General features: G+C 37.4%; 1 protein-coding gene across 3 annotated transcripts; it reads right to left on the bottom strand.

Annotated features, from left to right (window-relative positions):
- Nucleotides 1–394: 394 nt before the first annotated feature.
- On the bottom strand, nucleotides 395–27,235 carry LOC144653225 (uncharacterized). Of its 3 annotated transcripts, XM_078513173.1 has the most exons (20): nucleotides 27,147–27,235; nucleotides 26,849–26,946; nucleotides 22,026–22,064; nucleotides 20,961–21,022; nucleotides 20,061–20,127; nucleotides 15,110–15,236; nucleotides 14,167–14,195; nucleotides 13,661–13,696; nucleotides 12,699–12,737; nucleotides 10,620–10,730; nucleotides 9,690–9,883; nucleotides 8,777–8,984; nucleotides 8,234–8,526; nucleotides 6,247–6,716; nucleotides 4,266–4,468; nucleotides 3,268–3,471; nucleotides 2,679–2,750; nucleotides 1,986–2,208; nucleotides 1,229–1,482; nucleotides 395–582 (listed from the first exon to the last, which is right to left on the bottom strand). In XM_078513173.1, exons 3-20 carry the CDS (start codon nucleotides 22,059–22,061, stop codon nucleotides 466–468), a joined length of 2,745 nt encoding a protein of 914 aa, XP_078369299.1. In that variant the 5' UTR covers nucleotides 22,062–22,064; nucleotides 26,849–26,946; nucleotides 27,147–27,235; the 3' UTR covers nucleotides 395–465. The 3 variants fall into 3 exon arrangements, with proteins under 3 accessions (XP_078369299.1, XP_078369298.1, XP_078369300.1); XM_078513172.1 differs by lacking the exon at nucleotides 27,147–27,235 and having other exon boundaries at nucleotides 26,849–27,041; XM_078513174.1 differs by lacking the exons at nucleotides 26,849–26,946; nucleotides 27,147–27,235 and having other exon boundaries at nucleotides 22,026–22,153.
- Nucleotides 27,236–27,406: the final 171 nt, after the last annotated feature.

Genomic DNA, 27,406 nt, shown 5'->3' on the forward strand with positions numbered 1-27,406 from the left:
GAGAAAATGAGACACAAAGTGACAAGTGAGGAAACCTTTTCTCTCGCTCACTTTGACTGCCAGCAGAAAGGAAAGTTCTGGGAAGGGTAGCAAGTAAACACTTGCATTGGTTTTGGAGACCCCTCCCCCATCCCCCATAAAGAAAGAAAAAGCGAACAGTTATCCCTTCAGTTAATTTAATTACCACTAGGAGACACTATAGTAATTCTTCTGTTTCTTTTTATTCACTTTGAATATTTTACATCTCTTGCCAGCAAGGAAGTAATTCTTGCTGACATATAAATACAATGATATTATAAATTTTGACATGCTAAAATATTTTAATACCTAGGAAATTACACGGAAGCAGAATAATAAATGATGACAAAGTTATACCTTGCAATGTGCATTTTAGTACCAACAAATAAAAAAATTATCATATATTTTGTACACACTTAGCTATAATAAATTGTAAATATTTTAATGTTATTTGTTTTGGGATCGTCGTCGTTGTGCAGGGGACCTTCCTTGTGCTCTGGCTGTTGTCTGTGCTCCTTGTGTTTGCTGTGTTACTTTAACAGTAGTCACTGGTTTGCCTTGAATCTTTTGCAAAGAGAAACAAAAAAACGTTTATAAGACTGTTAAAGGTGCTGTTAAAAAGTTTAGGCATAATTTTATTGAAAGCCACTTGACATTTTTACAGATAAATCAATTCACTTGATTGCAAGATGCCAGTGGCTGAGTGTGGTAATTTAATTTAGGACATTCAACAATCACTAACAGCCTCATTAGATAAATCAATGGCACATTTTGATCTAGCTCACCCTAAAGGGCATGTCAGATCTAAAGGAAGCTTTTAAACAGTACTTAAAGACAACTCTTATACTTAAGACTGCAAGAAGCAGCACAGCACTGCTGCTTTCCCTTGTCTTCAAATAAGTACCAGATTTTTGCAGCAGTTCACCAGCCAGTACCCATTTACCTCTGGGTGGAGAGGCTCAGTGAAAGTAAAGTGCCATGGCCTTCAAACTATCAGCATGTTAATCTCACACCAAGAACTGACCATTATGAACCTTACTGTAGCCAAGCACTGGTTATCAATAAATTAAACAATATTTCAATTACATATGGCAGGTCACATATCCACTGAATAACATACAGTCCTTGTTTCCATTCCCAGGCTTATAAACTAAACATAATTACAGAGTAAGATGAACACTTTATGGTTATATGGTTTTACCAATCCTACCTGTTGTAATCCTTGTACCACTTGAGCCTGCTGCGTGTGAATCTGAACTGGTGTAGCTCCTCTGGGTGACTGAACAATAGTCGGTTGACATTGTATCTGGGTGGGGCCACCTTGTTGTGGGAACTGCACCATTCGTACCTGGAACTGTTGCTGTTGTAACTGTGTTCCAATTGGTACTAGAGGTTGCAGGTTTGTTGTGGTGCGGTTGACAGTTGATGTTAGGGCAGCTATGGCTGTCGGAGATGTTCCAGCACCTAATAAACAACAATTTTCAAGCATGTGATTTAAGAAAAGTTTTGATTCCTGGGAAGTGAACTTGTGACCTACCACACACCAATCAAACACTTCTTGCCACTGAGCTACAGGAGGCTTGTGGTGAGATTTACTAATCTTATATTATATGTGACATACATCCTCCACACTGCTAGGATTAGTAATATCAAAAGTGAAAAGTATGGTGATACAAAGACGGTAAATTTTGTTTGTGACAAACTGAATACAGTTACTATAGTATGACCGAGCCATTTATCATCAACTGAAGTCTTGCAGTGTTTACAAGTTAAAGATCACAGCCTCAGAGAAATGCCTTTCTTGAAAAGAATAATATAACTTGACTCCGACTGGCTTTGAAATTTGAGAAGTCAACAGAAAGATGTCAGTAAGTTGATGACAGCAAGACAAAAAATATTTTACTTGGTGGTAGTATTACACCCATCAACAAATACCACTGTAGACACTATTAACTTCTCTTGTTTACCTGCATTAATCTTTCTTTGTTGCTGTTGTTGCGGCAGTATGGGCCTTGTATTTAGTGTGACTGTTGTCATTCCTGAGGGAGGGGAGAGTGGCGTGTTTGGAAGGATGGGTGTTGGTTGTCCAGCAGGGGTACCCTGTGGAGAGGTTTTGTTTTGGATCTGTGCACTGATGGCTGCCCCAGCAGCTGACTGTATGTGGGTGATTGGTACCAGATTGCCTGGAATCTAATGTGAAAAAGAAATAACAAATCTTTCTCACTGATGATTTAATATGTGTCGAGGAAGAATCAAGGAGAACAGGATTGGAGGAGAATGCAAAACTTTTTGGAAAAGTGGTAGGTAAAGGTAAAGCCTGCAGTCAAGTCAAGTGGCTCATTAGGCTGAAGATTATCTCTGTTTTTGTAGCATTAAGCAGCTATGAGCATTGCTACTCCCCCATGGATGGGATGCTAGTCCATCGCAGGGTTACCCCCCAGCAGTAAATTTGCCAGTACCCATTTATACACCTGGGTGGAGAGAGGCACTATGAGAAAGTGTCTCAAGTGACTAAAAACACAACGCAGTGCCCCGGCCAGGTATCGAACCCAGACCGCTTGATCTGGAGCGCACTAACCATTAGGCCACTGCACCTCCCAAACTGGTACATGAAGATCAAAGGATTCAAGGATCAAATTTTCACAAGTCAATTTACTTACAGTGAATGTTGTTGATGGAGATCTGGTCTGGTGAACTATCTGAGCTTGCTGTGTTTGGATGGCTGTGGTGCCCTGTAAAGAAAAGTTAAAAACATTAATATTGAAGAAATTGCCATGGTTGTTTTTAGGCTAGCCATCTGTTGCTTTAAAACCAATGATTGAAATGATCTTCACAGTGTATATTAAGCAATTTAAGTTCAAGGCTACATTGGTATTTGAATCCATGACACTACATATTCCTCTACCAACTGACTATGAAGCCTTGATATCAGGGATGTCAATAAAAGCTGGGAGCCAGGAAAAATACCCATCTGTTGCACGAATTTTACCACCTATGAAGGCTGATAAATGGAGAAATTGAGTAGGTTTGGAAGCCCTTTCCTTGAATACTACCCACCTATAATGTAAGAACTGCAGTCACACATGAAATGACCTTATCGTCTACTACATAAGCAGGATATTAGAACCTACAATTGACCTGCTCCCAATGCATTTCCTTCAGTGTCTGTATAAACAAGGTTCAACTGTAGCCTGGAGCCTAAAACAGCAATAACACACACAGCAGAGAGAAGTCCATACAGTACTGTACCTGTAACAGTGTAAGCGGCGTCCCTGGTGCTGGCTGTATAGTTTGATTTCCTGATTTCAAACCAGTTGCAATAAACTGAGTTGGTAAAGGGCCTGATGCAATAGCCATACTGTTGGAAACGGGAACAATAGGCGTGGCACCAGCTACTGTGACAGTCGCACCAGCTGGGACAGTAACACTCATTCCTCCAGGACCAACAACAGGCTATAAATTATATAACATGGCAAATCACAGTGTGAGTGCTAGGTTAGTGGAAGGGACAGGGGGGGGGGGAGACTGGGAGAATAGGGGTGGGAGGGGTATGCAAGGTGAGAGAAGAAAGGGTTGGAAGCGGGATTCCCAGGGTAGTGGGAACTGGGAGAAAAAATATATTTGAAAAAAAATGCTTAACATTACATATTAACATTTTGCAATAGAAAACTAATAAAAGGGACAGGAACCAGGAGTAAAAAGTATGGGAAGCAGGACCCCCTTGTCTCCCCCCCCCCCACACACACACACACACTGGGGATTAAATGAGCCAGTAGCCTTTTGATGCCCTCAATTGCCCAATTTCGATATTTTAAAATTCAGCCTAAAACAATAGACATCACAACGAGGCTCCGGGGAATATAACTCTATAGTTTAGTCCCCGGAGCCTCGTCTTGAGGTCTATTGTTTTAGGCTGAATTTTAATATATCGAAATTGGGCTATTAACTCTTGTTTCTATAAGTTTGAATTTTGAATAGGCTGTGAACAGCTGATTGCTCTACTCATAAAAAGTCTGAGGGGGGGGAGGGGTGTCTGTGTGTTATTGTGGATAATGTAAAAAAATGTTCAAATTCAAAATATTTGCTCTGAATCTGTAAAATCTCAATCAATAAAATAGAAACTTAAAGCCTTCATCTTAAACCCTTTAATATGGACAGACAGATGGAGTGACCGACAGACCAACCAACGGATGGACCGACCAACTGGCTAAACAAGTGTCACAAAATTCCACCAAAATAACCATTACCTGCATGTAGGCTCCTACAACTCCTGTGTAACCCCCACTGGGCGTGGTAGGTGACTGTAATGTGGTTGTAGTGTCTGGATGAGACACTCGCCTTCCTGTCGCTGGCACAGATTTTGTAACAGAGGACGCAGGAACAGGTTTCACATTAGTGACATGAAGAGTTGTTCCTGGTTGTGCTGTTGAAATGTATTGCGTCACTGTTCCTAACAAGTTAAAACAATCGCCAATTAGCTAATGGTCAGTTGGGCTGTTTTCTAATTGACATACAGTAGTGTACCCCGGTAACTCCAACTCAGAAAACAAGAACACCTCGCTAACTCGAACTAACTTCCATTTGCCTTGGATTTAACCCCACTTTTCAGTCATTTTTACTCGGTTAACTTGAACTCGGATAACTCGAAAATCCCACTAACCATAGGCGTACGGGCCGGGGGGGCTGGGGGGGCTGCAGCCCCCCCAAATTTTGGGCAACTCAGATTTTTTGGGCAGCAAGAGAAATTTGGGCAAAGCCAGTTTTTAAAGTAGTTTTCTTTTTTTTTTTCTCGAAAAGATAGATATTTTCTATTTTAACCTGAAGTCGGCGTGGTTATTATTTTCTTGACAATGTGAGACCAGATTCACTAACAAGATTTACCCAAGATTCCTTATTTCGAGAGGCGCTGATATCTTCGTAACTGTAGGACGTAAATTTCCGGCGGCCACCATTTCAAGTAGAGACGTCAGTGAAAATCGATACATCCAGAAAGAACGTGGAATCTAGTGAGATGTTAAATTTAAAGAACCAGTGAATGGACAGTTTGATGAATGCACCAAAGAAGCGTTGCTTGTACGTGGAAGCCAGCAGTTATTATGAGCTTCCTTTTCTAAACGTTTTAACAAATAAATTCATATTTCCTTTAATAATGGAAACAATGATGGTCACTTAATTTGAGAAATTTATGTCACGGTGAAACACGACCCTGATAAAGAAAGCTTCTCCCGCGTTGCTAAATTTTACAAAACCGACGGCGAGATTCTGAAAGCCGAGCAGAAAATGTACGCGAGTTTTCGTCGTTTGCGCGGGTTAGGCTACATGACTGTTTCAGAAATGCTGGAGACAATGCACGAGAATGTTCTATTTGATATGTCTCCAAAGTTTCCTTATGTGGTACATATCCTCGCAGTGCATGATACTTGCTACATCGTGTTCTGCAGAAAGATCATTGTGTGCATTGCGCAGATTAAAAACATACCTCAACAGCACCATGGGGCAACGTGTCAGTAACATCGCACTTTTTAACATTGAAAGGGCATATGCCAAATCTGTAGTCAACAATGAAAAGATCGTATCATTGAAATCTTCGGCCGTCGAAATGGCAGATAGCTATTTCTTTTAAGGTGATTTATAAGCTCATATGATAAATTCATATGCAAGAACTGCACGAGAATATTTTCTCTTCATATGTAGGCCTATGGAAGCTTATATTAGTGCATCGCAGGACCCTCGTTTTTTTCTCGACTTTTTCGTAAAAATTTGGGCAACTTGCGATAATTTTTTGGGCAAATGGTTCACCGCCCCCCCTGGCAAAAAATTGCCCGTACGCCTATGCCACTAACTCAAACTAAATTTCGTTTCCCTTGAGTCAAATTTACCCCGATAACTCGAATTCCGGTTCTTGCAACTCGCCACGATGCCTACTGATTAGAGCAACAAACAGATTAGTATTTGACAGCCATTTTCCACTCTTATCATAAGAACGTATGATCGTGTTAGAGTTTCTGATGAGATAAGTTCCATTTGCACTGTACTGTGTACTGAAGTGCTGAAAACTGTCAATAATATTATGAACTTGGCGAAATATAATTAAATATCCTCGATAACTCAAAAACCCCGCTAACTCGAACTGTTTTTCGTTTCCCCTCAGAGTTCGAATTACCGGGGTTCTACTGTAGTTAACTATGCTATCCAAACAAACTGTTGGTCATACAACTAAATACCAACCTGCTGTAGAAATCTTAGTTGTTCCACTCAGAGGTACACCAGTTCCACTTGAAACTGTACCGACCACTGTTCCTCGCTGCTGAAACATGGCAAGCTTCTGTCCAAATGTCCGGACATTTGACAGATTGCAGCTCTGTACCACAGGCACTTGAGACACTGTGCTGTTGCCTGGTAATGTTGTGTGTGACGCCATAGCTAAGTTATTACCTTGAATGACTGTGACAGTATTTGTTGCTGTCGGTAAAGGTATTGCTACCTTGGCCTGTTTTTGTTCATGTATGTTTGGATTTCCAGAAACAGGAACCACAGTAGCAGTTGATGTCTGTGTGGTGTTATTTGGTGCCTGTGATGCCAGTTGATTGGCGGCAGCGGCAGCCATAGCTACTTGGTGCTGGCCTGGTATGTAGGTACATATTTTAACAGACTTTCGTCCCTCTTCAGTGTATAAGTCTTGGAACTGTTGTAGATACCTGGATGAAAATGTATAGTTATTCAAAACATATCATAAAAAAGAACAAGCAAAACCCCAAGCCGACAAGTTTTATGTTACATCATGAGCATTCCTGCTTGCGCTTTAACATACAACAGTTTTCACAAGTGAAAATATATTGAATGTCTGGTGGAAAATTTTCAGTCACACCTCCAAAAATATTATTTTTTGCATCATTTTAAGTTGCAAGTCCACATCAGTTCCTATTCACATGTGCTGACTTCTTTTGTCTCAATTTATAAATTTTGTTTCATTCTGGGTATATTAATATTTTTTTGGGCACTTGTTTATGTTGCAATTATGTACCGTATTTACCCGTGTATTAGTCGATCCCGTGTATAAGTCGACCCCCTATTTTTGAGGCCATAAACTAAGATTTTTTCATTTCTGGGTAACCATTTTTTTGGAAAACTAAACTTGTGTTTCTTAGAATTTCCTTTCAGGTAGAGATACTTAATGAAAAAAACACAGGAAGTTTCAATGTGAAGTTTATTATCATGCTTACGCGACCGTTTTAGCAACACATGTTTATGCAGGCATTTTGTCCATATTTATTTTTTTAAACAGCCTTATAAAATCAAACACACTAATTTCAAACGAACCTTTCTAATTGTGGAGAGATAGTAGCAGCTTTGTGCCAGTGAGTCTCTACAACATTCAGGTTTATATTAAGCGGATAAATCGCAATGAATTTCGACTTGAACTGCCAATTTAACCTGTACTGTTGTTTATTTGATGTTTGTTGACATATAAAACAATTGTTATGCTAATTGCGCAGAAATTATTTAACTGGTGCTTGGGTCGAAAATTTTGACCCGTGTATAAGTCGAGGGCGATTTTTTGGACTGATTTTTAGGTGAAAAACGGTCGACTTATACACGGGTAAATACGGTAGTGTGAGCTTATATTAGCGCCACCTCTTTTTGTAATCAATTCACATTCTGAACCTTTTAAAGATGAATTCCAGTCCGTACTGCGCAATCTCGGCTGCAATGTTTATGTGAGCCCACACGAAGGGAATGTTTACAAGCAAAACTAAAAATTCCGCGACAAACTTACCTTTTTCTTCATTATTAACGCCAGATATCCTTGCAGAACAAATAATAACGAGTAGAAGAACCTTGACGCTATTTCAAACCGACGTTTCAGCTCATCGGAAACTCTTGAACGAAACGAACTGTAATGGCGGACTAAAAAACGTCATGTATGCTGTCACCGAAGTGTAACGTTTCAACGAATTCAAAACAAAAACGTAAACAAACCCCGAGTCTGCGCAGTACGGACTGGAAATCAGCTTTAAAGTAAATACTGTCTACTGTATTTACTTAAAAGGTCGTCAGTGTTGAACTAAACACTAAGAAATACCATACACTTGGCATAAATCATAATTGAATGGTATTAACATCTGTAGAACCTGGGAGAACCAGACAGTTAACAATAAGAAATGTTGTGTATTCAATATTTATAAGCTGCAGTGTGATAACTTTGTTGACTCACTTTTGAGCTCCAAGTTTACTTCCAAGGAAAAACTGGCAGGCTTTCCCAGCCTTGTTGGACTCTGAGATGTCTGTAGTTGTAGCTGCGGCAGCACCTTGTAAATTACTGGTGTCTTCTTCAAGGTACAGTTCACCTAAGTACTGTAAGTCTGTTGGACGGCGGCGTATTGTCACACGGCAGAAATAATTTCTGTTATTGGTCTTTTCTCCTTCTAGAGTGACCTCTTGGACCTTCTCTGGTGTATTGTCAATTGTCATCTTTGGACGCTCAATTATTTTGGAATACAAGTCCACCTTAAAAATGTCAAAATTAGATTCAAATCTCCATTCAAATCATTGAATGATTTTCAAAAGCAACAAACAAAACATAACTTGATGAGGATGATGAAGACGATGGCGATACAATACAAATACAAATACAATGCAATTTTATTGTCCATACGTGGGACGAGGTCTCCCTCAATGTCCGAGCCAGAGGCTCATGTATAAAACGTAGGACTATATCATCATCATCATCATCATCATCATTATCATCATCCCTTACATCAACCCTTGATGGAGGAGAAAGGTGTATGGGCTTTTGCCGCCAGGTGTCAGTTGTCTGCGGCGTCTTTGCAAGACGTAGATTGACAGGTGGTTGTGGTTTCTTGTAATTTGACAGAAAATCAAGAACTTTGAGCTGTGATGGTGCATTACACAATGACATCAGTCCTGTTCTGTTGTAGAATGCTTGTGAGTGTCGTCTAATGCTCCTGTAGTGCAAAACACAAAGCAAGTGGATCTTTCAGACAAACATTCAGACAAATTGAGAAGAACACAATAGTAAATTACTAAGTAGGTAAATAAATTATTGTTGTTGCAGTTAGACTGCAGTTGACATGAATTATGGTATGAATCTTGGAAATTCAAGACACTTTAGATGGTCTCAGCCACATGAATGCTTTTAAATGCTGTAAACAACATCAAGGGAGCACCCTGGGGGGGACTCACATATGAAAGGGGCAGGGATGCTTGTCGACTTGCTTAGGGGGTGTACATTTCGGATTTTTGGTCTCACTTAGGGTGGTCGAGGCAAAACGCCAATGATTTTAGCCATAATGGTCTCATTTAGGGCTGCACACGAAAAGATATACAAATAAAAATTATATTCTTAGTTTTTTGGTATCTTTTAGGGGTCAAGAAAAGCTTGAGCCACACCCAGATTGGTCTCATTTAGGGGTTCTTTTCAAAATTTCCAATGAGCATCCCCACCCCTTTCATAAAGGAGTCCCCCCCCCCCCCCGGGCTACATCATGGCCACAGCCCAGGAGAGGAATCCCATAAAGTTATAAAAAAGTTGTCAAACTTTTGTTGAAACTCAATCAACAAGCTTGCAAATACACAGCAAGAGTACAGCATGAGGCACTGTACTGTGCAACTAGCTTCTGGAATTATTTAAGGGGGGTTGGTGCACATACCTCCTAATACCAGGAGTATGAAACTTGTTTTTATTGAACTGCAGCTGATTTGCCACTTGTGCGACCTCTATTGAAGGATCAAGACACAATGGACCTTCTGTTGCCAATAGCAGCTGGGATTCTAGCACTAATTTGCTCTCTTCTGTCCAGTGAGGTGACTCACGTGTCATAGCATTGATGTCACACACAAGCGTCTGAGGAAGAAAGAAGGATCAGTGGTTACTATTACACCCACTTTCAGAGTTACGTGCAAAGCAGCTTTCTATCGACATCCATCTTTTGACGTGCTTAACGAAATCCGCCAATCACAGCCCACTAGCATGACCTTCTGACCTTGTGTGCTCATTTGCATGAAACCAACAACGGTATGTATCGGTTTTGATTGGCTCATTTTAAACAGCACGTTGAAAGACAAAGTGGAAAGACGACATCAAAAGATGGATGAATTAAGAAAACTATGCATGTAACACTGAAAGCGGGTGTAAAAAGCCAACTCAAGCTGTTTCCTACTTCACCTTCTTGATCTTTAGCCAAAATCTGTCTATGAGAAAAGAGCTTCAATAGCCATCTACTTTAATTACTGTAAAAGCTCTGTTAAGTCTGAGCCACTGATCTATTGTGAGACCTAAAATTAATAAGTCCCTCTCCCCATGTATACAGGAAATACAGTCCTGAGAGAGATGTCTGAAATTCCATGCCGATGGACAACCACAGAGATCTGTGTCAGTAGTATCTCTGATTGAATATTATTTTCATTCAACAAAACAGAAACCCTTAATAAATCTCTGGTAGTCATGCTTATTATTAAATGGAATTTTCCAGCTCATATTTCAAATGTGTCCCTAGGATGTTTAGAAACTGGTGCTAAAAGAAGTCACCTGTTTAAGTTTACACAGCCCCGTCCCATAGTGAAGCTAGTGTATTAATTACCTGATAAGTTGGCCGAAGTAAGACATAGTTGCTGTCATAGGTGTTTCCTGTAGGACTGTGTCGATAATCTCGAACTTCAACAATGACGCAGCCACTGTAAAATATATTTGCCTGAAGAAGATTGAAAACAGTTGTTCTTATCAATGATTTTCACCTTAAAACATAAGTTAGATATCTTAGACAGGAGTAGGTAGGAATGGAATGTATTTTGGTTCTGGTTGTAACTTTCACTGTTGATCCTTTAAAGGTGGCTCGTAATAGTTTAGTCAGAATTAGATATACTTGCGTTCTATCGCAGCTGTACAAATAACGTTAAGGAAAATATTTTAGTACAAACTTGTGAGAGTTTTACAAATAAACAAATTGAGGTCATTGTGACGTCAAAATTCGTTGCCATTGTAACGTCATTTGAGGTCAAATATACCCTATTTTGGACCTTTTGAGGCTAATAACTCAAAAACTACTTGGTAAAAGTTCTTGTTGTTGATATATTTTTATCTAACTGACAAAAGGAACATTTTTGCCAATTTTTAAAAACATCTGTAAGCAGGACTTGGAGCTACATTATTTTTTCATAAATTTACGGTGGCTCTGAACCCCACCTACAAAATTTTTTAAAAAATTGTCAGATTGTTTGTTTTGTCCATTAGACAAAAATATATGAAAAACAAAAACTTTCATCATCTAGTTTTTAAGATTTTAGCCTCAAAAAGTCAAATATAAGGTATCTTTGACCACTTTGGATGTTGCTATGGCAACAATTTTTGATGTCATGGTCACTTAAATTTGTTCATTGGTAGAACCTTTACAAAGTTGTACTAAAAGTTTAACCTCAACATTATTAGTGTAGCTGTAATAGAATGCCAAAGATGGGAATATATAAACCACTTCGAGCCACCTTTCGGACAAGAATATGTCTAATTTCAAATTTTCTAAAAATTTATGTTATGGTTTAATTTTATATTTCAAACCAGTTTGATTTGCATTTTTCATTGTCTCATATTCATTATAATAATCTGAAACAAAGGGAAATAAAGATCACACTAGTTTGGAAAATTTTGAACCAAAAATAAAATTACATCACAACATATATTTTTCCCTTGGGAAAAATTAGTCATACTACTGGATTTCATCTAGACTCATTATAGCCATCTTCTTTAGACTTGGATGCGACTGATTACAAATTTCAAATTTTCTAAAAATATATTTTTCACTTGGGAAAAATTAGATATACCTACTTAAGGATTTCATTCAGACTCAAAAGAAGTCACAGAACCACAGGCACCATGGCCACATTATTTTGTTGTTGTTGTTGTTATTTTTTTCAGCTATTATTGGCTGTCTTCTTTAGACTTGGATGTGACTGAGTTTACATTTTTTTATTCTCTAAAAATATATTTTTCTCTTGGGAAAACTTGGCCATACTAATGAAAGGATTTCATCCAGACTCAAAAAGACGTCACAGAACCACATGTAACCGTGTTGTTTTGTTGTGTTTTTTAGCTATTATTAACCATCCTCTTAGACTTCTTTAGACTCTCGACATTTCCTGTTCCCACGCACGCTACATAGACCCTTGGGGCCATGACGGCATTATGTCTCCTCTTTTCCACAAAACATCAGCAAAATTAGCCTTCTTATCCATCTAAATGTAAATTCTGAGACAGATGATCCATCTTAGGAGAATTATACGTCTGCTAATAATAGATATCCTTCTTATGTGAGAACTACAATCTTCTTCAGACACCTTGTCTGGGGACATGTCTTCCAGACGTATGACCAGACAAACAGCAGACAGAGGGATCATGCCTGACGTGCCACTAACTGACACAATTTAAACAAATACATAGTTTGATTAATTACCCATCTTGGGTATTTATCTGTCTCCAGTAGACTCATTTAATTTTATAAACTGTTCAGCTGCCTTTTAATCACAAAACATGATTCACACCATTTTTCTCAGTAATTTGAATGGAAAAAAAGTATGGCCATTTAAATCCATAACTAAACAAAACTTTAATTAACTCCAGGAAAATCAAATTAAAAGATAGGAAAATTAATATAATTTCCGAACAATACCTGTGATTTTTCTAGCAGATCAACCAGGATGGGAGGAAGCTGAAAAAAATACAACAGCAAAATAAATACTTTGAGTCAATTCCTTCAAATTTATAGCTATTACATAAATTACTACTAACTATAATCATTATGATTATCTTAAGTGCAATACCAATTTTTCAAACCCTTGATTTCTTAAACCTCCTGATAACTTGACCAAAAGTCGTTTTTGTTGGACTTACTTCACTTAGAACTTTAAACACTGCAGTTTTGGGGCTTTTAAAAGGATTGTTGCAGTTTTTGTGTATCAACTGAAGGATCATGAGTTACAAGAATTTTTGGATCAGGCATTTCTCAAAAGTTCCGACAAAAGTTAGGGCACAAATACTTTTCGCGGCTCTTTTCAGGCACATTCATTTTTCAGGCACTGAAAAACGCCCAGTTGGATAGATTTGGGGTTTTTGTGATTTGTAATGCAATTTAAAAGTTGCAAATGACACCGCTGCACCAAAATTCGAAGCTTTTTCCAAAACTCTTCAGCAAACTTTTTATCGCTAGTGATTTGCATGGTTACAGCAACATTTAAAGGAGCTTGATGTTTAGTGTTTAAAGCATTTTTTGTGTGTAAGTTTGGGTGAGTTCAAAATGTACCCAAACAATTTGCCCCACTGGGGCAAGTCAAGAAAGCACCCTTTCAAAAGTTTTGACAAGATCGAGTTTGCAACCACCATTTTGCGCGCCTTGTGTGGCCAAGGGCAAAGTCCAAAATGAAACTTGTCTTGATAAAATGCATTCAAACCTCCCCCCACCCAAGAAAAAGCATTTTTTGTTTGTAAGTTTGTTTATTCCTATTTGGATGCCTTTTTAAAAGTTTTAACAAGATCAAGTTCCCTGTTGTCGCTTTGTGGGCCTTGTAGGGGCCAAGTGAAAAGGTTGGTGGTCATAAAGATGGGTTCTATCATAATTACATCACGATACTGTACCTCTTGTGCATCAAGATAGTCCAAGAATTCAGATTCCTATAATTTTAATAAACAGTCATACAATGTATCATCAATGTCAGTTATTTCCAGTATTACATTATAACTCTATTACAGGAACAAGTCAACTAGAACTGGTTGATAGGTCACACATGTATTTTCATACTGTGTCAGTTTTTATTTTTAAAAAAGTAGTTTATTTCAATTAAAAGAAAAACAAATCAAATGGCTAGCACTCAATCTGGTGTCGAAGGCACCTACAGGATGTTAGCTGACAACAGGTTACCCTTTGGGCAGCTATCAGTATGCATTCGTACAAAATGAGTGAAAAAGGAACTGTCAGAATAAGCCGCTTGCCGAGAAACCCAGCAAAAAGAGAACAAAGGTCAGACTCAAGTTCGCACCTGATGCACTGTCAATTGGGCCACTGAGCATTCCTCAAAATAACATAATACTCCTGTCTTTGAGTAAATTAGTGTTTTTTGGGGAAGCAAAAGTATTTTACTTACTTCATAAGGTAGCCTTACAGTTTCTGAATCTGTAGAACCAAAAGAAAAAAATTGCAGCACAAGGATACAAGTATCTCTTTGTACACCTCAATGATTCTCTAGAGACACACAGATTTGGCCCAAAAACTTCCCTACTTATAAGGTACCTATAAACAGAGATCCACAGTGTCTGTGATTGGAGGTCACTTGGTTTTAATTCTTCATTTGTGTAATAAAAACAAATTGAAACTAAAGCAACTTTTTGGCAATATATATTACAGGAATACTGAACAAAGTCATACTTTTTCAAGTCTGGCCATTATTGTTTGCTGTTTTTCTGGCCAATAATTACATTTCTTACAGTCTTAGTGATTACTACATGTAAACAGTGTACAGGTTATTTTAATTATAATTAGCTTTGACATTTGTGTAAACAAATTGTGATTATTCTCAACATCAAAAAAAACCTCACCAAGGATAATAAGTTGAAGGGTTTGTTGCAAAAAGGGCAGAAGTGATTTTTGCCTCAAATGAACATTGCCAAAACACCTTAAATTTTACGTTCGTGAAACATTGTCCTGGTTTTATTTTCACTTACCTTTGCTTCATTTTCGAAAAATAACATATGCGCAAAAAACCTGGTTTCTCAGAGTTTTTTGGGTTTTTTCATAGTTTCTTTGTTGTACTAAAACAGAGAAACTCCTTTAGACACCATCTAGAATAACCAATTTTTTGCATATGTTATTTCTCAGAAACAAAGTAAAAGCCAGAGAAATTAAATACAGTAACTGTTTCACTAATGTAAACAAACACACATGAAATTTGGAGTTGTTCTGGCAATGTTCATTTTGAGGCAAAATCACCTAACCGCACCTTTTGCACCGAATCCTTCAATTGTAATTTAACTACATGTAATGAAAAGTATCAAACTATACATTTTGATTAGTTATAGTGCATGCTGTACCTGCACCATTCTTGTCTTTAAGCATCAAGGAGTAACCTTCATTTCTAGGGTACAAGTTCACAACAAGTGTTGACAGATTGTCTTGAAGAACAACTTTCTCCAACAGCCGCACCCCATGACAGAAACGCTAATGAAGGAAGAGAAGAGTTCTTGTTATGAAAGGGTTTTTCCAAGTGTACCATATTTACTCAAATAAGCGCCACAATGCTTATTAAATTTTTCGTGTCTCAAGTGCGGCGCTTTTTTGGGGGCGGCGCTTATTTGAGGGCAGCACTCATTCGAAACTAATGGACACCACAAAAAAATCTAATCTTTTACAGCAACTGAAAATAGCGTCTTTTGATTGTCAGTATTTGTTTCTCGCGGAATAGAGAAGTGGTGCTAGCTGTCCTGGCAAAGTTCCCGGCCTTCACAACATTTACAGGAACTACGTATTGTAAGAATGTTGGATCGAAAAACTTATGGGTGAGCAGTAAACCAATCGATGGAAAGAAATGTCCAAGTTTGTTTTGGAATTGCTTTGTAGTGCTGTTTTTATTTAAACGGAATTCCTCGAATAAGCACCATATCGGAACTGCAGCGCTTATTCGGGGGCGGCACTTATTCGAGTAAAATCGGTAACCACTTGAAAAATTAATATGTCTGCTTCAGATGGCAGTGTAAAATGCAACCATAATTGCTTGCAAGGAAAAAACACAGACTACATCTCACCTGACATTAAAGTTTAACAAAAATTTAACCCCTCCTCATTAGAAATGAAATTTTACAACACTTCTCAGAAATCAATGACTCTGGTCTTGCATGCAATTGTGAATATTACTGTGTTAGAAATTCAAATGATTTTTCATGAGAAACTTGGACAAGCAGCTGGTAACAAAAACTGAATAAATGGCATGCAGTGCATACAGAAGCGATGACGTTTCCCGACGAGGCCTTAAATAATTTTAAGGAAATTTGTCAAAAAATTAAATAATATTATTAATATATATTGTGGTTTTAATTTATCTTTGGTTTAAAATTTTTCAAACCAGTTTAAATTTTCTTTTTCATTGTCTTCACTCCATTATCATAAGCCGAAACAAAGGGAAATAAAAATCAAACTGGTTTTAAAAAATTGAAACCACAACATATACTAAATAAAAGTAGCTGACAACTTCTGTATTGAATGATTGTTCAAAAGAAGTTACATTTATCTTGTAGCGTGACATCTGGTATAAGCCTGAGATACAATATGCAATACTTCCCTCGAACGGCCAATGTCAAACACAGTCTTGAACTGTTTTACAAAGGCCAACTGTAGAAGACGTCTGTTTACTGAATCTAACAGAACTATATATTTTGTATAAGTCCTTTCTAACTTTCCGGGAGTATTTTGCTTTGTGTTCTTCACGGGGTTTTCTTGTTGTACTAAACTTGAAGAGCGGCGGGAATAAACGGCCCCTGGACTTTCTGACTAAATCGAACATTATCGAAACAGCTCCAAATTGCGCATGCAGGTTTGTTTACGTGTGCTTAACAATGTCCTGTCTTTCATTTCACTGGTCTTTGTTTCGTTTTTGAAAAATTACACATGCAAAAAGACAAGGTTTTTGCTCGCGCGGCTTCTTTTGTCTTTTCTTTTACAAACGATAAACAAAGGAAACCTTTTGTTTCTCAAAACGATGAAGTCAGCTAAAGTTTTGGGATTACAGGCCTAGCCCCAACCCCTTAGCTTAACCCTAGCGAAAAAAGCTTAACCCTAAACCCCAAGGGTTAGGGTTAGGGTCTGACGCTAAGGTTTCATTTCAAATTTAGGGTTAAAAAGCTAAACCCAAGTTTAAGGGTTAGGGTTAGCGTTAGCGTTTCAAGCGGCTAGCTTTCACTGCAGTCTGCTTGCGGTGAGCTTCTTTTTGTTGTTTCGGGCAAGACTATTGTAATCTGTTACCGTTAGCTGTAATTTTGAGGTGAAAGTGAAATAAAGACTGATTGTTGATTGAATACGTTTGCTCGTGTTGTCACATTATACTAGTTTTGCTTTCAGTTAAGTGCCGCCGGCTTGCTCTCACTTCTATCTCCACTCCTTACATCATCACACATCTACAAAATCCCGCGAAAACAAGATAAACTAAGGCACGAATCGATTGATTGATTGATTTATTGATTGATGAATATTTAATGAGGCACAGAAAATAATTTTGCAAGGGGAGGTCCCCCCCCAAACCTATAAAGAATTTTTTAAAGTCTAAAACCAGGTCACTTCTCGGCAACTTTGTCGCGGCAGAACCCAAGCGGACCCTGTAAAACTCGCGTTGACGAAGTTCCCGGCAAGAAACCTCTTGTTTTAGGCCTTCTATGCGGCCAGGCTCAAACTACCTTGTTTGCAACGTTTTTTCCGAAGCGCTAAACAGCGCTGTTGTACAAAACAAAGGCAGAAACATCACTCAGTTCTTCGAGCGATGCTGTAAACTTACGGGTATTCAGACTTAATGATGTCCTTCAACCACCTGGCAGCCGCAATCGAGCTAAAACTATAAACTTTTCCGTTTTACTTTCACAGACACGCCATTTCGCTTAATTCAAACTCTTCCGCCTCTAACATGTGACCTTACGTCACAATGCAGTATCCAGTCCAACGCTACTCAAATCAACAAAAGACATGCGCAGCGAGTCGAAGAAATGCTTGTTAAATGGTTTCTCGTCTTCCGTAGACGCTTAGAAAACCCTACAGGGAAAGATGTACACGCGATGCGTTGGAAAACTCAGACTGCTAGCTGACTGGGAGCACGTAAGCTTGCAAAATGCCTTTTTTTTGCATACATAATTTCTGAAAAACGAAGAAAAGACCAGCCGAATGCAACACAGGACAGTGTTTAGCACACGTAAACAAACCTGCATGCGCAATTTGGAGCTGTTTCGATAATGTTCGATTTAGTCAGAAAGTCCAGGGGCCGTTTATTCCCGCCGCTCTTCACTTGATCTCTGTTCACTCTCTTCACGGCAGAACCAGTCGACGGCCCATGACATAAAGCGTTGACTACATCATTGCTTAAAAATCATTCCTCTTGGTTAGAAACTACCGGTAATTACAGTTGAACTTCTCTACAATGCCTGCCGTGGGGCAGAATTAACTGGTCACTGCAGGGAGCTTTCAGTTGGGAAAAAAGTAAGGATTGGCACATGGTTGGGATGACAAATCTGGGAACTTCAGATCAGAGTATGAGTATCAGATAATTTGAGTAGAAGTACAACTTTTTAAACCTGGTGCTAATGCTTTCAATTATCACATTTCACACAAATCTCATACTGATAGTTGTTATATTTGTTATTCTTGAGTTAAATGACTAGTGACTTTAAAGGTAAAAGTGAAATTTATAATTTCCATGATTGTGTGCAGATCAGGACATGTCATCACCTTATCTGATGTTCTCTGTACATGTAACTCAGAGTTGAACCTTCCATATCACATTAAGGAATTTTTTTCATTTAGCAAAATATACTTGCTAAAACATAAAGTTTCTCCATATAAGAGGTACATGTATTTTGGAGTTTTGAAGGGAACAACATTGTAAATAACAATTTAAAAACAATATTACAATTGTCTAAAAATAAGAACATAGTTGTGCTAAGTGAGAAGTGGAATGTGCAGTTTTCCTGCCCAAACTGAAATTTTTATTAATGTTTATTATATTTAGTAGACTTGGGAGAATTTGTTCGCAGGCTTTTAGCCAGGTGGGAGTCCAGGAGTCCTATGGACGGCCACTTTTGAGGAAGATTTAATATGAATAACTGTATACAGAGGTTTTTTTTAGCAAATTTAGAAATCTTTAGACATCTTTGCACTCATAACTGTAGAAAAACACCTTGCATGCTCCTCAGGCCCTCCTATGGGGACAAAGTCAGGCCTTATAAAAATTTTGGACTCCCACTTTTTAAATCCTGGCTAAAGGCCTGTTTGTTCGTTATAAGCTTGATATTGTAAATAATTTATCATGTTTGTTAGCAGTCAGTGCTCTTACAAATTTCCATGAGGTTGTTTACTAAATTCAGTTGTTTTTTTGCAACAGCATTATTTTGTTATTTTATGTTTGCATTGCAGTAAATCATTAATTTTATTGACCAAGCAGCCTTGCTCAGTCTAGAAGGTGAGATATTGGCTTTGTTCCCTATTCTCCTGTTTATGGAACTTTACTTATTTTCATTCCACAAACATACAAAACATTTGTCCAATATCTCAGTACCTTGACCTTGTGTTTTGTCAATAATTCACAATATATACATCATCATAAACTCCACCTGTACTTGATTTGTCTGGAAATACCATTTTCCCAGACGGATCATTTGCCTAAGACAGATCATCTGTCTATATTACACTCATATAGGAATAAGACAAGGACTTTTGTCTTTATTAAATCAAAACAGAGGGATATATAGCACTCGGGAGATTAAAAGGCTGGTTTCCTTTTCCAGACCTATTACTGCTAACTAAATACATTTTTCCCACTGTAAAAAAAGTTGAATTTCAAGATGGTAGGGTTATTTACAAAGGAAACAAAAAGACTGAAAATCTGTCTTGAAAGATAATTTACCATTACTGATACTAAATGAGCAGCTATTTAAATTTTAGTTAAAAACAAATTGCATTCATTCCAACAACTCTTACTGCAGTCAATTTCTGCTCACAAACACTCAGTTGTGATCCCAGCCATGCAAAAACACTACTTAACATTTTTTAACCTCCTATTAGCAGGCACTTATTCTGGCTTCAGTGCTTTCTGATAATGGGAGATTATTTTGAGTGTATATAGAAAACAAAAACATGATTTTGTTGTTGAATTCTTTTTGGACTGAAATTATTTAAATCATACATCAAGCCTCTTGTCATTAACAAAATTAGGATCATTATTTATTAAGTTCTTTTCATATAAAAGATAATTTTATCAGATGATTGATGACGTGCAAAAAGAACACAAACCTTGTCTTTAGGAGCGCCTTCACATGATTCGATGTAACAATCCAGGAGGCGATCTTCTAAAGACTGCCTAGTTTAAACAAAACAACACAGTTGAGCATTCTTATTAGCTTAAGTACCATCTTTTAATAAGCTACTCAATAAATAAGTAGAAATGAAAACATTAAATGCACTGGCTATGCAGTTAGGAACCAGTCTAAGATACATGATCTTTTGTTAGACAAGAAAAAAGGACAGGATCAGTGCTTTCTGTTAGCAGCCTGAAGACATTTAAGAAAGAACTTTACAACTGGTTTAGCTGAAGGATCAGAGTTCAAGTTTTATGAGGATCTAAAGATCTAATATTAACAATTTTACAATAACAAACAATATTATGTTATCACAGAATTTAATTTATTTTTTTACAACAACACAGAAATTTATTTGACTGCTGCCATTTTCTGAAATTATAACTAAATTTGACATCAATTTTCAGACAATTTTTTTGTCCATTTATTGCAACTTGTAACAAATTCTCACAATAGGAAATGTTAAATGCCAAATTTGTTTTATTTTGTAACTGCATTATATGTAACGCCATTTTCACATTATCCGCAGCTTTCAACAAATTCTGTCAGCTAGCTATTGTAAACAAAAACAAATCAAAACAAAACAAAATACTCTTACAAGGCAACATTCCTTATGTGTGGTCCCAGAAAAAAAATCCATATGCCCCCAGAAGGTTCTTTGCTTCAACCCCCCCCCCCACACACACACACACACACATCCACCCCTCCCCCATGGAATTCTAGTTTAGCTTCACATTCATGGATTTTGATTTCCCCCCCCCACCCCATATTCTCTGAAACCACACAAACATGATATACTGTATCAGACAGTTTTAAAACTTGATCTTCACCATACCATTTGCCAGAGCTTGGCCTCTTTCTTTTCAACAATCTGCGACAAGCAGAGTTAATCACCTCCTTCAAAATAAAAAAGGTGCAACAATTGTGTTGTAATACATACATTTATTAATCAAAAGGAATAGAAAATGGGACAGATATATCATATTTGAATAGTCGGTGATGCAAGCATGACCACAAAAAAGGTAAAGTCTGTGTCCGAGCCAAGTGGCCCATTCAGCCGGAGCTTACCCTGGTTTCCGTAGCATTAAGTGACTAGGAGTATTTCTACTCCCCCCTGTATGGGATGCTAGTCCATCGCAGGGTTACCCCCCAGCAGTAAATTTGCTGATACCCATTTATACACTTAGGTGGAGAGAGGTACTGTGAGAGTAAAGTGTCTTGCCCGAGAACACAATGCAGTGCCCCCGCCAGGGCTCGAACCCAGGCCATTCAACTTGAGCATGCTAACCATAAGGCTACCGTGCCTCGCATGACCGCAAGTTTGGAGAAATTTTAAAAGTGTATGATTGTAAGCACAAGCTGCAGCAAGGGTTTACATTAACTTCTCTGAATTCTCCAAACTTCTTGCGAGTATAGCATTAGGCTATGTTAAGATTATTAGATGCCAACAAAATGCAGTAAAATTCAGCCATAACTTGTGCAAAATGAGACCACAACATATCACAGGGATGTCACACGACCACAATCTTATTGATGACACAAGGTCCAAAGACAATCTTTTGGCAACAGTCAAATTACGGTAAATGTTGCTTGGTTGCCCAAATTGCTTTCTGTCCTTACGTTTATCAGTAACACAAAAAACAAACTACAATGAAAAGCTAATAAAACAACTTGCTCAAGACTTGACAAAGTAAATTCAATTCCCTGTTCAATCTCACACCAGCTACCAGGACAGTGTCTAAATTGTCCTAGCAGGGCACCCAACTAGCACCAAATAAACACTGACTTTTTGATTAAGCTTATATACAGGTAATACCAAATGGATTTATAGATCTCTAACAAAAGCACAGTTAGAATAAAATTTACAGAGAAGTTCTCAATAAAACCAGATTAAACTAACCTGAGGCTTGGAACACTCAAACTTGACACCAATCATCACCTACAGGGACAGAAACAGAGATCATAATTCAGTTTTGTCCAACTGGCTAGAAACTACAACATAGTACTTCATGTAAACGTCTTAAACTGTCTCTCATAGCAACACTCAAATCCAGTCTTTCTCGGACATAACTGTAATACCCAACCTGGCCTGGGGATACTTGCCACAGGAGCAAAAGTTTTAGACAAGGAAAATTATACTGAAAAAAAGTACTGCTTCAAACTGTGCGTTAAATGGAAACCTTCTTATAGTTGAACTGTCAAACTTCATATGGTTTGAACTGTCAATTCTAATTTGCTATTAATAGAAACATTTACATTTCTCTGTAAAAATGGCTTAAAGCCTTATAATAGAAGCTTACTTCTTCACAAAGAACCAGTAAAAATTATGGGTACTAACGCACTGATCAACAGCGACAAATATTGTTAAGGGAACAACATATGATGTGGATATGACAAAATTGACAAAATTCATTTTAGACAATATACAACATCACAGGAAAGTTATACAAGATTATTCTTAAAACGGTCAAACCTAAATTGAAAACTATGAATTGTCATAACCAAGAGAGACATAAATGTAATAGCCAGAAGAAGTCAGAAGACTCCTAATTTACTTATTAACAAAAATAACCTGCTTGATAAGATTCAGACTGAACGTAGCCTTGAAACATCTGCCAGCTCGCAGTCACAATAGGTAAGCTGATTTGCTATTCAGATAATGTGCTTCTTACAATAATTACTCGTAAGAAGGTGCCACATTTCTCCTCTAATTAAACAGTTACATACACTCTCGATTAACATGTAAGAAAATAAGATGTTCAGCATGTTATTTATAGCCCAATTTTGTCGCCTTAAAATTTTACCTGAAAAAACAAAAGAGAAAAGATGACAGATTTAAAATAAAAAAAAAACAAAAATAAATGTGGGCTATGAACAGAAAATTGTAAAACAAAGTTTATAAAATATTATGCTTTTCTGGTGAAAATTCCCACAAAAAAATTCCCTGACTGTTGGCTATTTAGAATTATATAATTTGCCTTACACAAACATATTTGGTTAACTGTGTTTTTAATACCTTGCACTGTGTTAATACAGTAGAGTTACTTTTTATGACTAAATTCAGTGATTGCATCTCTAACACTAACGTACAAATGCTTTTAAATTACTAATATACATATTACATATCTAGTTATGGTACTATAAAATAAGTTTGAGAATAATTTTGCTTCCATATATTGACAAAATAAGTTTAACATAAAATTATTTAAATCTACAATTTACAGCTCAGTTTAAATATTTTTTAAACTATACTAGTCCATACACAAATTCACAGAGCTTTGACAATAAATCCGATGGATGCTATATAAAATAAATGTGAGGTTTGAAAATCATAAAAAGCATCATTCTTGAATTAACACCCTCCTCAAATTTAGCTCCCATTTCCACACCAAAGTTATTGTACTAAACACCTAGTACATAACCTTTCAAGAGTGCATGCAAATGAATTTCTTTTCTTTGGGGGGGGGGGGAGGGAGTGTAAGGAAAAACCTTGTCAAACAATAAATTTTTTTTTTAACTACTCAGCTCGTTTGTTTTTTCACCTGAGTGTTTTTGCCTTTTTAGTTTTTATTATGCTGTTTTATCTTTTTATTTGGCAAAATAAAATGGTTGTTGTTGTTAGCGTTGGCCAGTGGGCCAACATTTTTCCCAACCAACTACATTTTTCCCAACCAACTTTCACCAGCTGGTAAGTCCATATTGTTGTAAAGCTGAATTATTTTCCCCAACAGTATGCGCTCTCAATTGCTACGTTGAGGTCACATGACATCCACCAAAAGTCTCTTAGGTGGGCAACAATGCAAAATGGATGACATCAGAGGGTTAGAGTGGCACTGTTACCCGCGATTGTTGACTGATGGCTGCCATTTTTCTAAGTCTTTGATGTGCTATTTTAACCAGTTAATTTTGTTTTCCTCAAATCTCGATGTTTCGCGAGGTTCTCAGGAAACAAAATTTACTGTTTCCCTCGGGACCAGTCAATAAATGAATATTATGACCGTTTTATGTTCCTTTGCAAGTTTTTAGGCCGTGTCATACTGCTTGTTGGAATTTTTCTTATTCTGGCACTGACACTATTATTGTGAAAATTTGACTCTCAACTTATCGAGGGGGGAGGGTGCGGCGGAAGGGGGAGGGGAGGGGGCGCGGCGTGACCGTGGGCGCGGACGGGACACACCCCTGGTACCCTCTTATCCATCAGTACATCAAAACTTAGAAACCTTGTACAGGTGTATATTTTCAAATTTACTATTAATAACATTTTTATAAGGAATAAAACAAATATAACTTTTAAGAAATCAGATAATTTTTGATGGCAAAATACGGTACATTGTAACATGTTATCGCATATAATAATAATAATATTAATAAAAAAGATTCCATATTAATTAAGTTGCTTCTTTCTTTTAAATTCATCAAATATAATTTAATGGAACAGTTTACTGAAGGATGTTGTCGAAGCGGGGGACTCAAACTTTTTAAATCTAGACTTAGATCATTTTTAAAATTTTAACTTTTAAATACATTTTTAACCTTTAATAGTTTTTATTATAATTTAAATTGTAATTTTTTACTCTTTTTAAGTATATTTCTATTTTTGAAGGAGTTTTATTAATAGGGCTAACCTCAGAAAGTCTCTCCTTATCAAATTTATGTATATTTTACTATATATATAAAATATGTATATATGTATGTATATTATTGAAGCTTTTAGAAATGCATAATTTACAAAGGTTTATTCTCAAAACCTCCATAAAAAAACAAGTTAGTGCAAGAAGGTCAAATAAGTTATACTGATAACACTTGGTTTTATATGCCGTCTGTGTTAGTCGACACTAACACCAGCCAGGATACTGTTCTGGTGCATTAGAAACATGTTATACTAGTACGCCTGGAAGTGAACACTGACATGTCTGTGATTTTCAATATGAGCTTGGCTTGGCCAGAATGATACCGATTCTTCCAGCAACTTTCTAGTAATAAAACGTCTTACGAGCTCGTCATCAGGGGTTTACCTGGGGCTTGTCTGAGATAAATTGACGACGGCACTATATGTGGCACTTTCAATAGCATACACAAAATTAAGCCAGGACAGCCAAACTTTGCAGTCAGTTTTCAGATTAGCCAAGAAAATTACAGAAAACAAAAATTATCTTTTTACATAGTTAGATCAGCTAATTTTTCATTAAATAACCTTGTCCAGACAGCCAAAAAAATTTAGTGCTCTAATAAAAAATTTATTTATTTTTTCTCTTTTGTATATAATTAAATGTAATTTTCCTATAAAAGAACTCTTTCAAACAAACTAGTCGATAAAAGCATTTTGTTCTAAAACTTCCGAGTAAAAGATTCTTTCAGTTTTGAGTTTCTACTCATTTTCGATCGCTAAAAGGTTAGCATGACTACAAGAAACAGAACAATCATGAACGCATGACTTTGTTAGAAGCGTGAACCATTAACTAGCACTTTTCATTCTCGCACTTCCGTTCAGATGCCAAAATGATGGTGTTACCTCAAATCTCCCCTAATGATGTCTACAACAAAACAAGTCTAAAGAATACATACATATTATAAATATTGTCCCCGGCCTTACAACTTAATATCCCATTTTTTGCACGCTTTTTATTCAAGATAAAAACATAAATATACGTAAGCGGAGATTAAAATAAAACGTGTAGAAATTTAACTTAAGGGCACACGCAATTACACATCACCAAGACTGAGCGTCTCTCGATCTTAGACAGGAAGGCTCTTTCCTGATGGCTTAAATCTACAAAAGTCTCTCAATAATCCAACTGCCAATATTTCAACTGTTACAAATTGTCACGTATGAACTATTAGGAGTCGACGATCTTATATTTGCGAAAAAGCTTGGCAACAAAAAAGGTTCGAAAACCACAGTCCTAACACTACTATTGTTCACGGGGTCAAGTGCAGATCTCGAGAAATAAATTAAACCCACAAATTGTCTAATGGCAACTTTTTCACTCGAGTTATCTCTTACTAATCGACGTTTTTGGAAAAGTTAAGAGATCGGACGGCTTTCTTAACCAAACAATTCTACTTGATTTCAGCACATTTAGACGATAAATTCTCTTCAACTAAATTTGAAACTCATTAGCAATGAATTGCTTTTAAACAACCAAAACTTAGTTCAAAGTGTTACGCATCAATTCACGGCAAAACACTGAACCAATTAAACGCGGCCGATCGTTCGTGCAAATTTTCCCATTCAACGTGTGATAAATCATCACAATCAATATTTCCCACATCAGTTTTTAGTCGCGGTGACGGCGCGAACCTGTTAAAAAACGCCAAATTTCTCGCATAATCGAGCAAAACATCTTTCCTCCTTTCCCTCAAGGTATGCGACAGAAAAGAGGAACTGGCTGCAGTGACAATTACGAAGTAATTTCCTAAGCACGTGTGCCGCCAGAGTCGGTCGAAATATAGGCGAGTAAATTTTATGCACAGTACTTGTGGCGCCTAGCGAAGAATGAGTAATTGACCTGAGGGCACAATGCACGGCCTTGAAAGGGAAGCCGAACGGACAAATACTAAAGCTTTGTCTACAAGTGATCTAATATTTATGCGTAGGGCACATTTGCGTTCCTCAGTGAAGTGCTTGAAACTTAGAAACTACAATATATACGCAACACGGAGGAAAGAGAAATTTAGGCGCACGGCCCAAATCTGAAAGGATACAAATCGAGAAACTATTACCTCCAATTAGCAGAGTATTTATGCCTGTCTGCTCCGATACTTTCGAATCAGCTTATCAATGAGAAGCATCTTTCATTTTCGTCATATTTTCGGTGTACCTGTAAGTCAACAAGAATTAGATAAATCCTGTTTCGCTTTTGTTTGCTCTGCTATCGAATGTCCTCAGGCGCCATCTTTGAAAAACACCGCGTCAGAGCCTATCGCTGAGCGCCGGCGGGACCACAAAGGAATACAACAAACACGGGGGTAGTGTAATTTCACGCAATATTTACTAGCAAAACTGAAAAAAAATAGATACCTTTTTGGAGCAGCTAAGCTCATCTATCAAACGAAACCACTCTTTTTAGTCGAGAGACGAATTTTCATACAGAAACCCGCAGAGTCTGGCAAATAATTGCTCAGAAAAATTTGACACTTCTATCAGAAACCTCACCCTCCCCGTCCATAACAAAAACTCATTAGTCAAGGTCTCCCACCAAGGACAATGGCACCCTACCGAAAGAAAAGTTAGTTAAAACTCTCTGAATAAAGAAATTCCCACTGACTTCAAATTAAATT

Source organism: Oculina patagonica, chromosome 5 (genome assembly GCF_052425735.1).
Source record: "Oculina patagonica isolate OP01 chromosome 5, crgOcupat, whole genome shotgun sequence".
Taxonomy (NCBI): Eukaryota; Metazoa; Cnidaria; class Anthozoa; order Scleractinia; family Oculinidae; genus Oculina; species Oculina patagonica.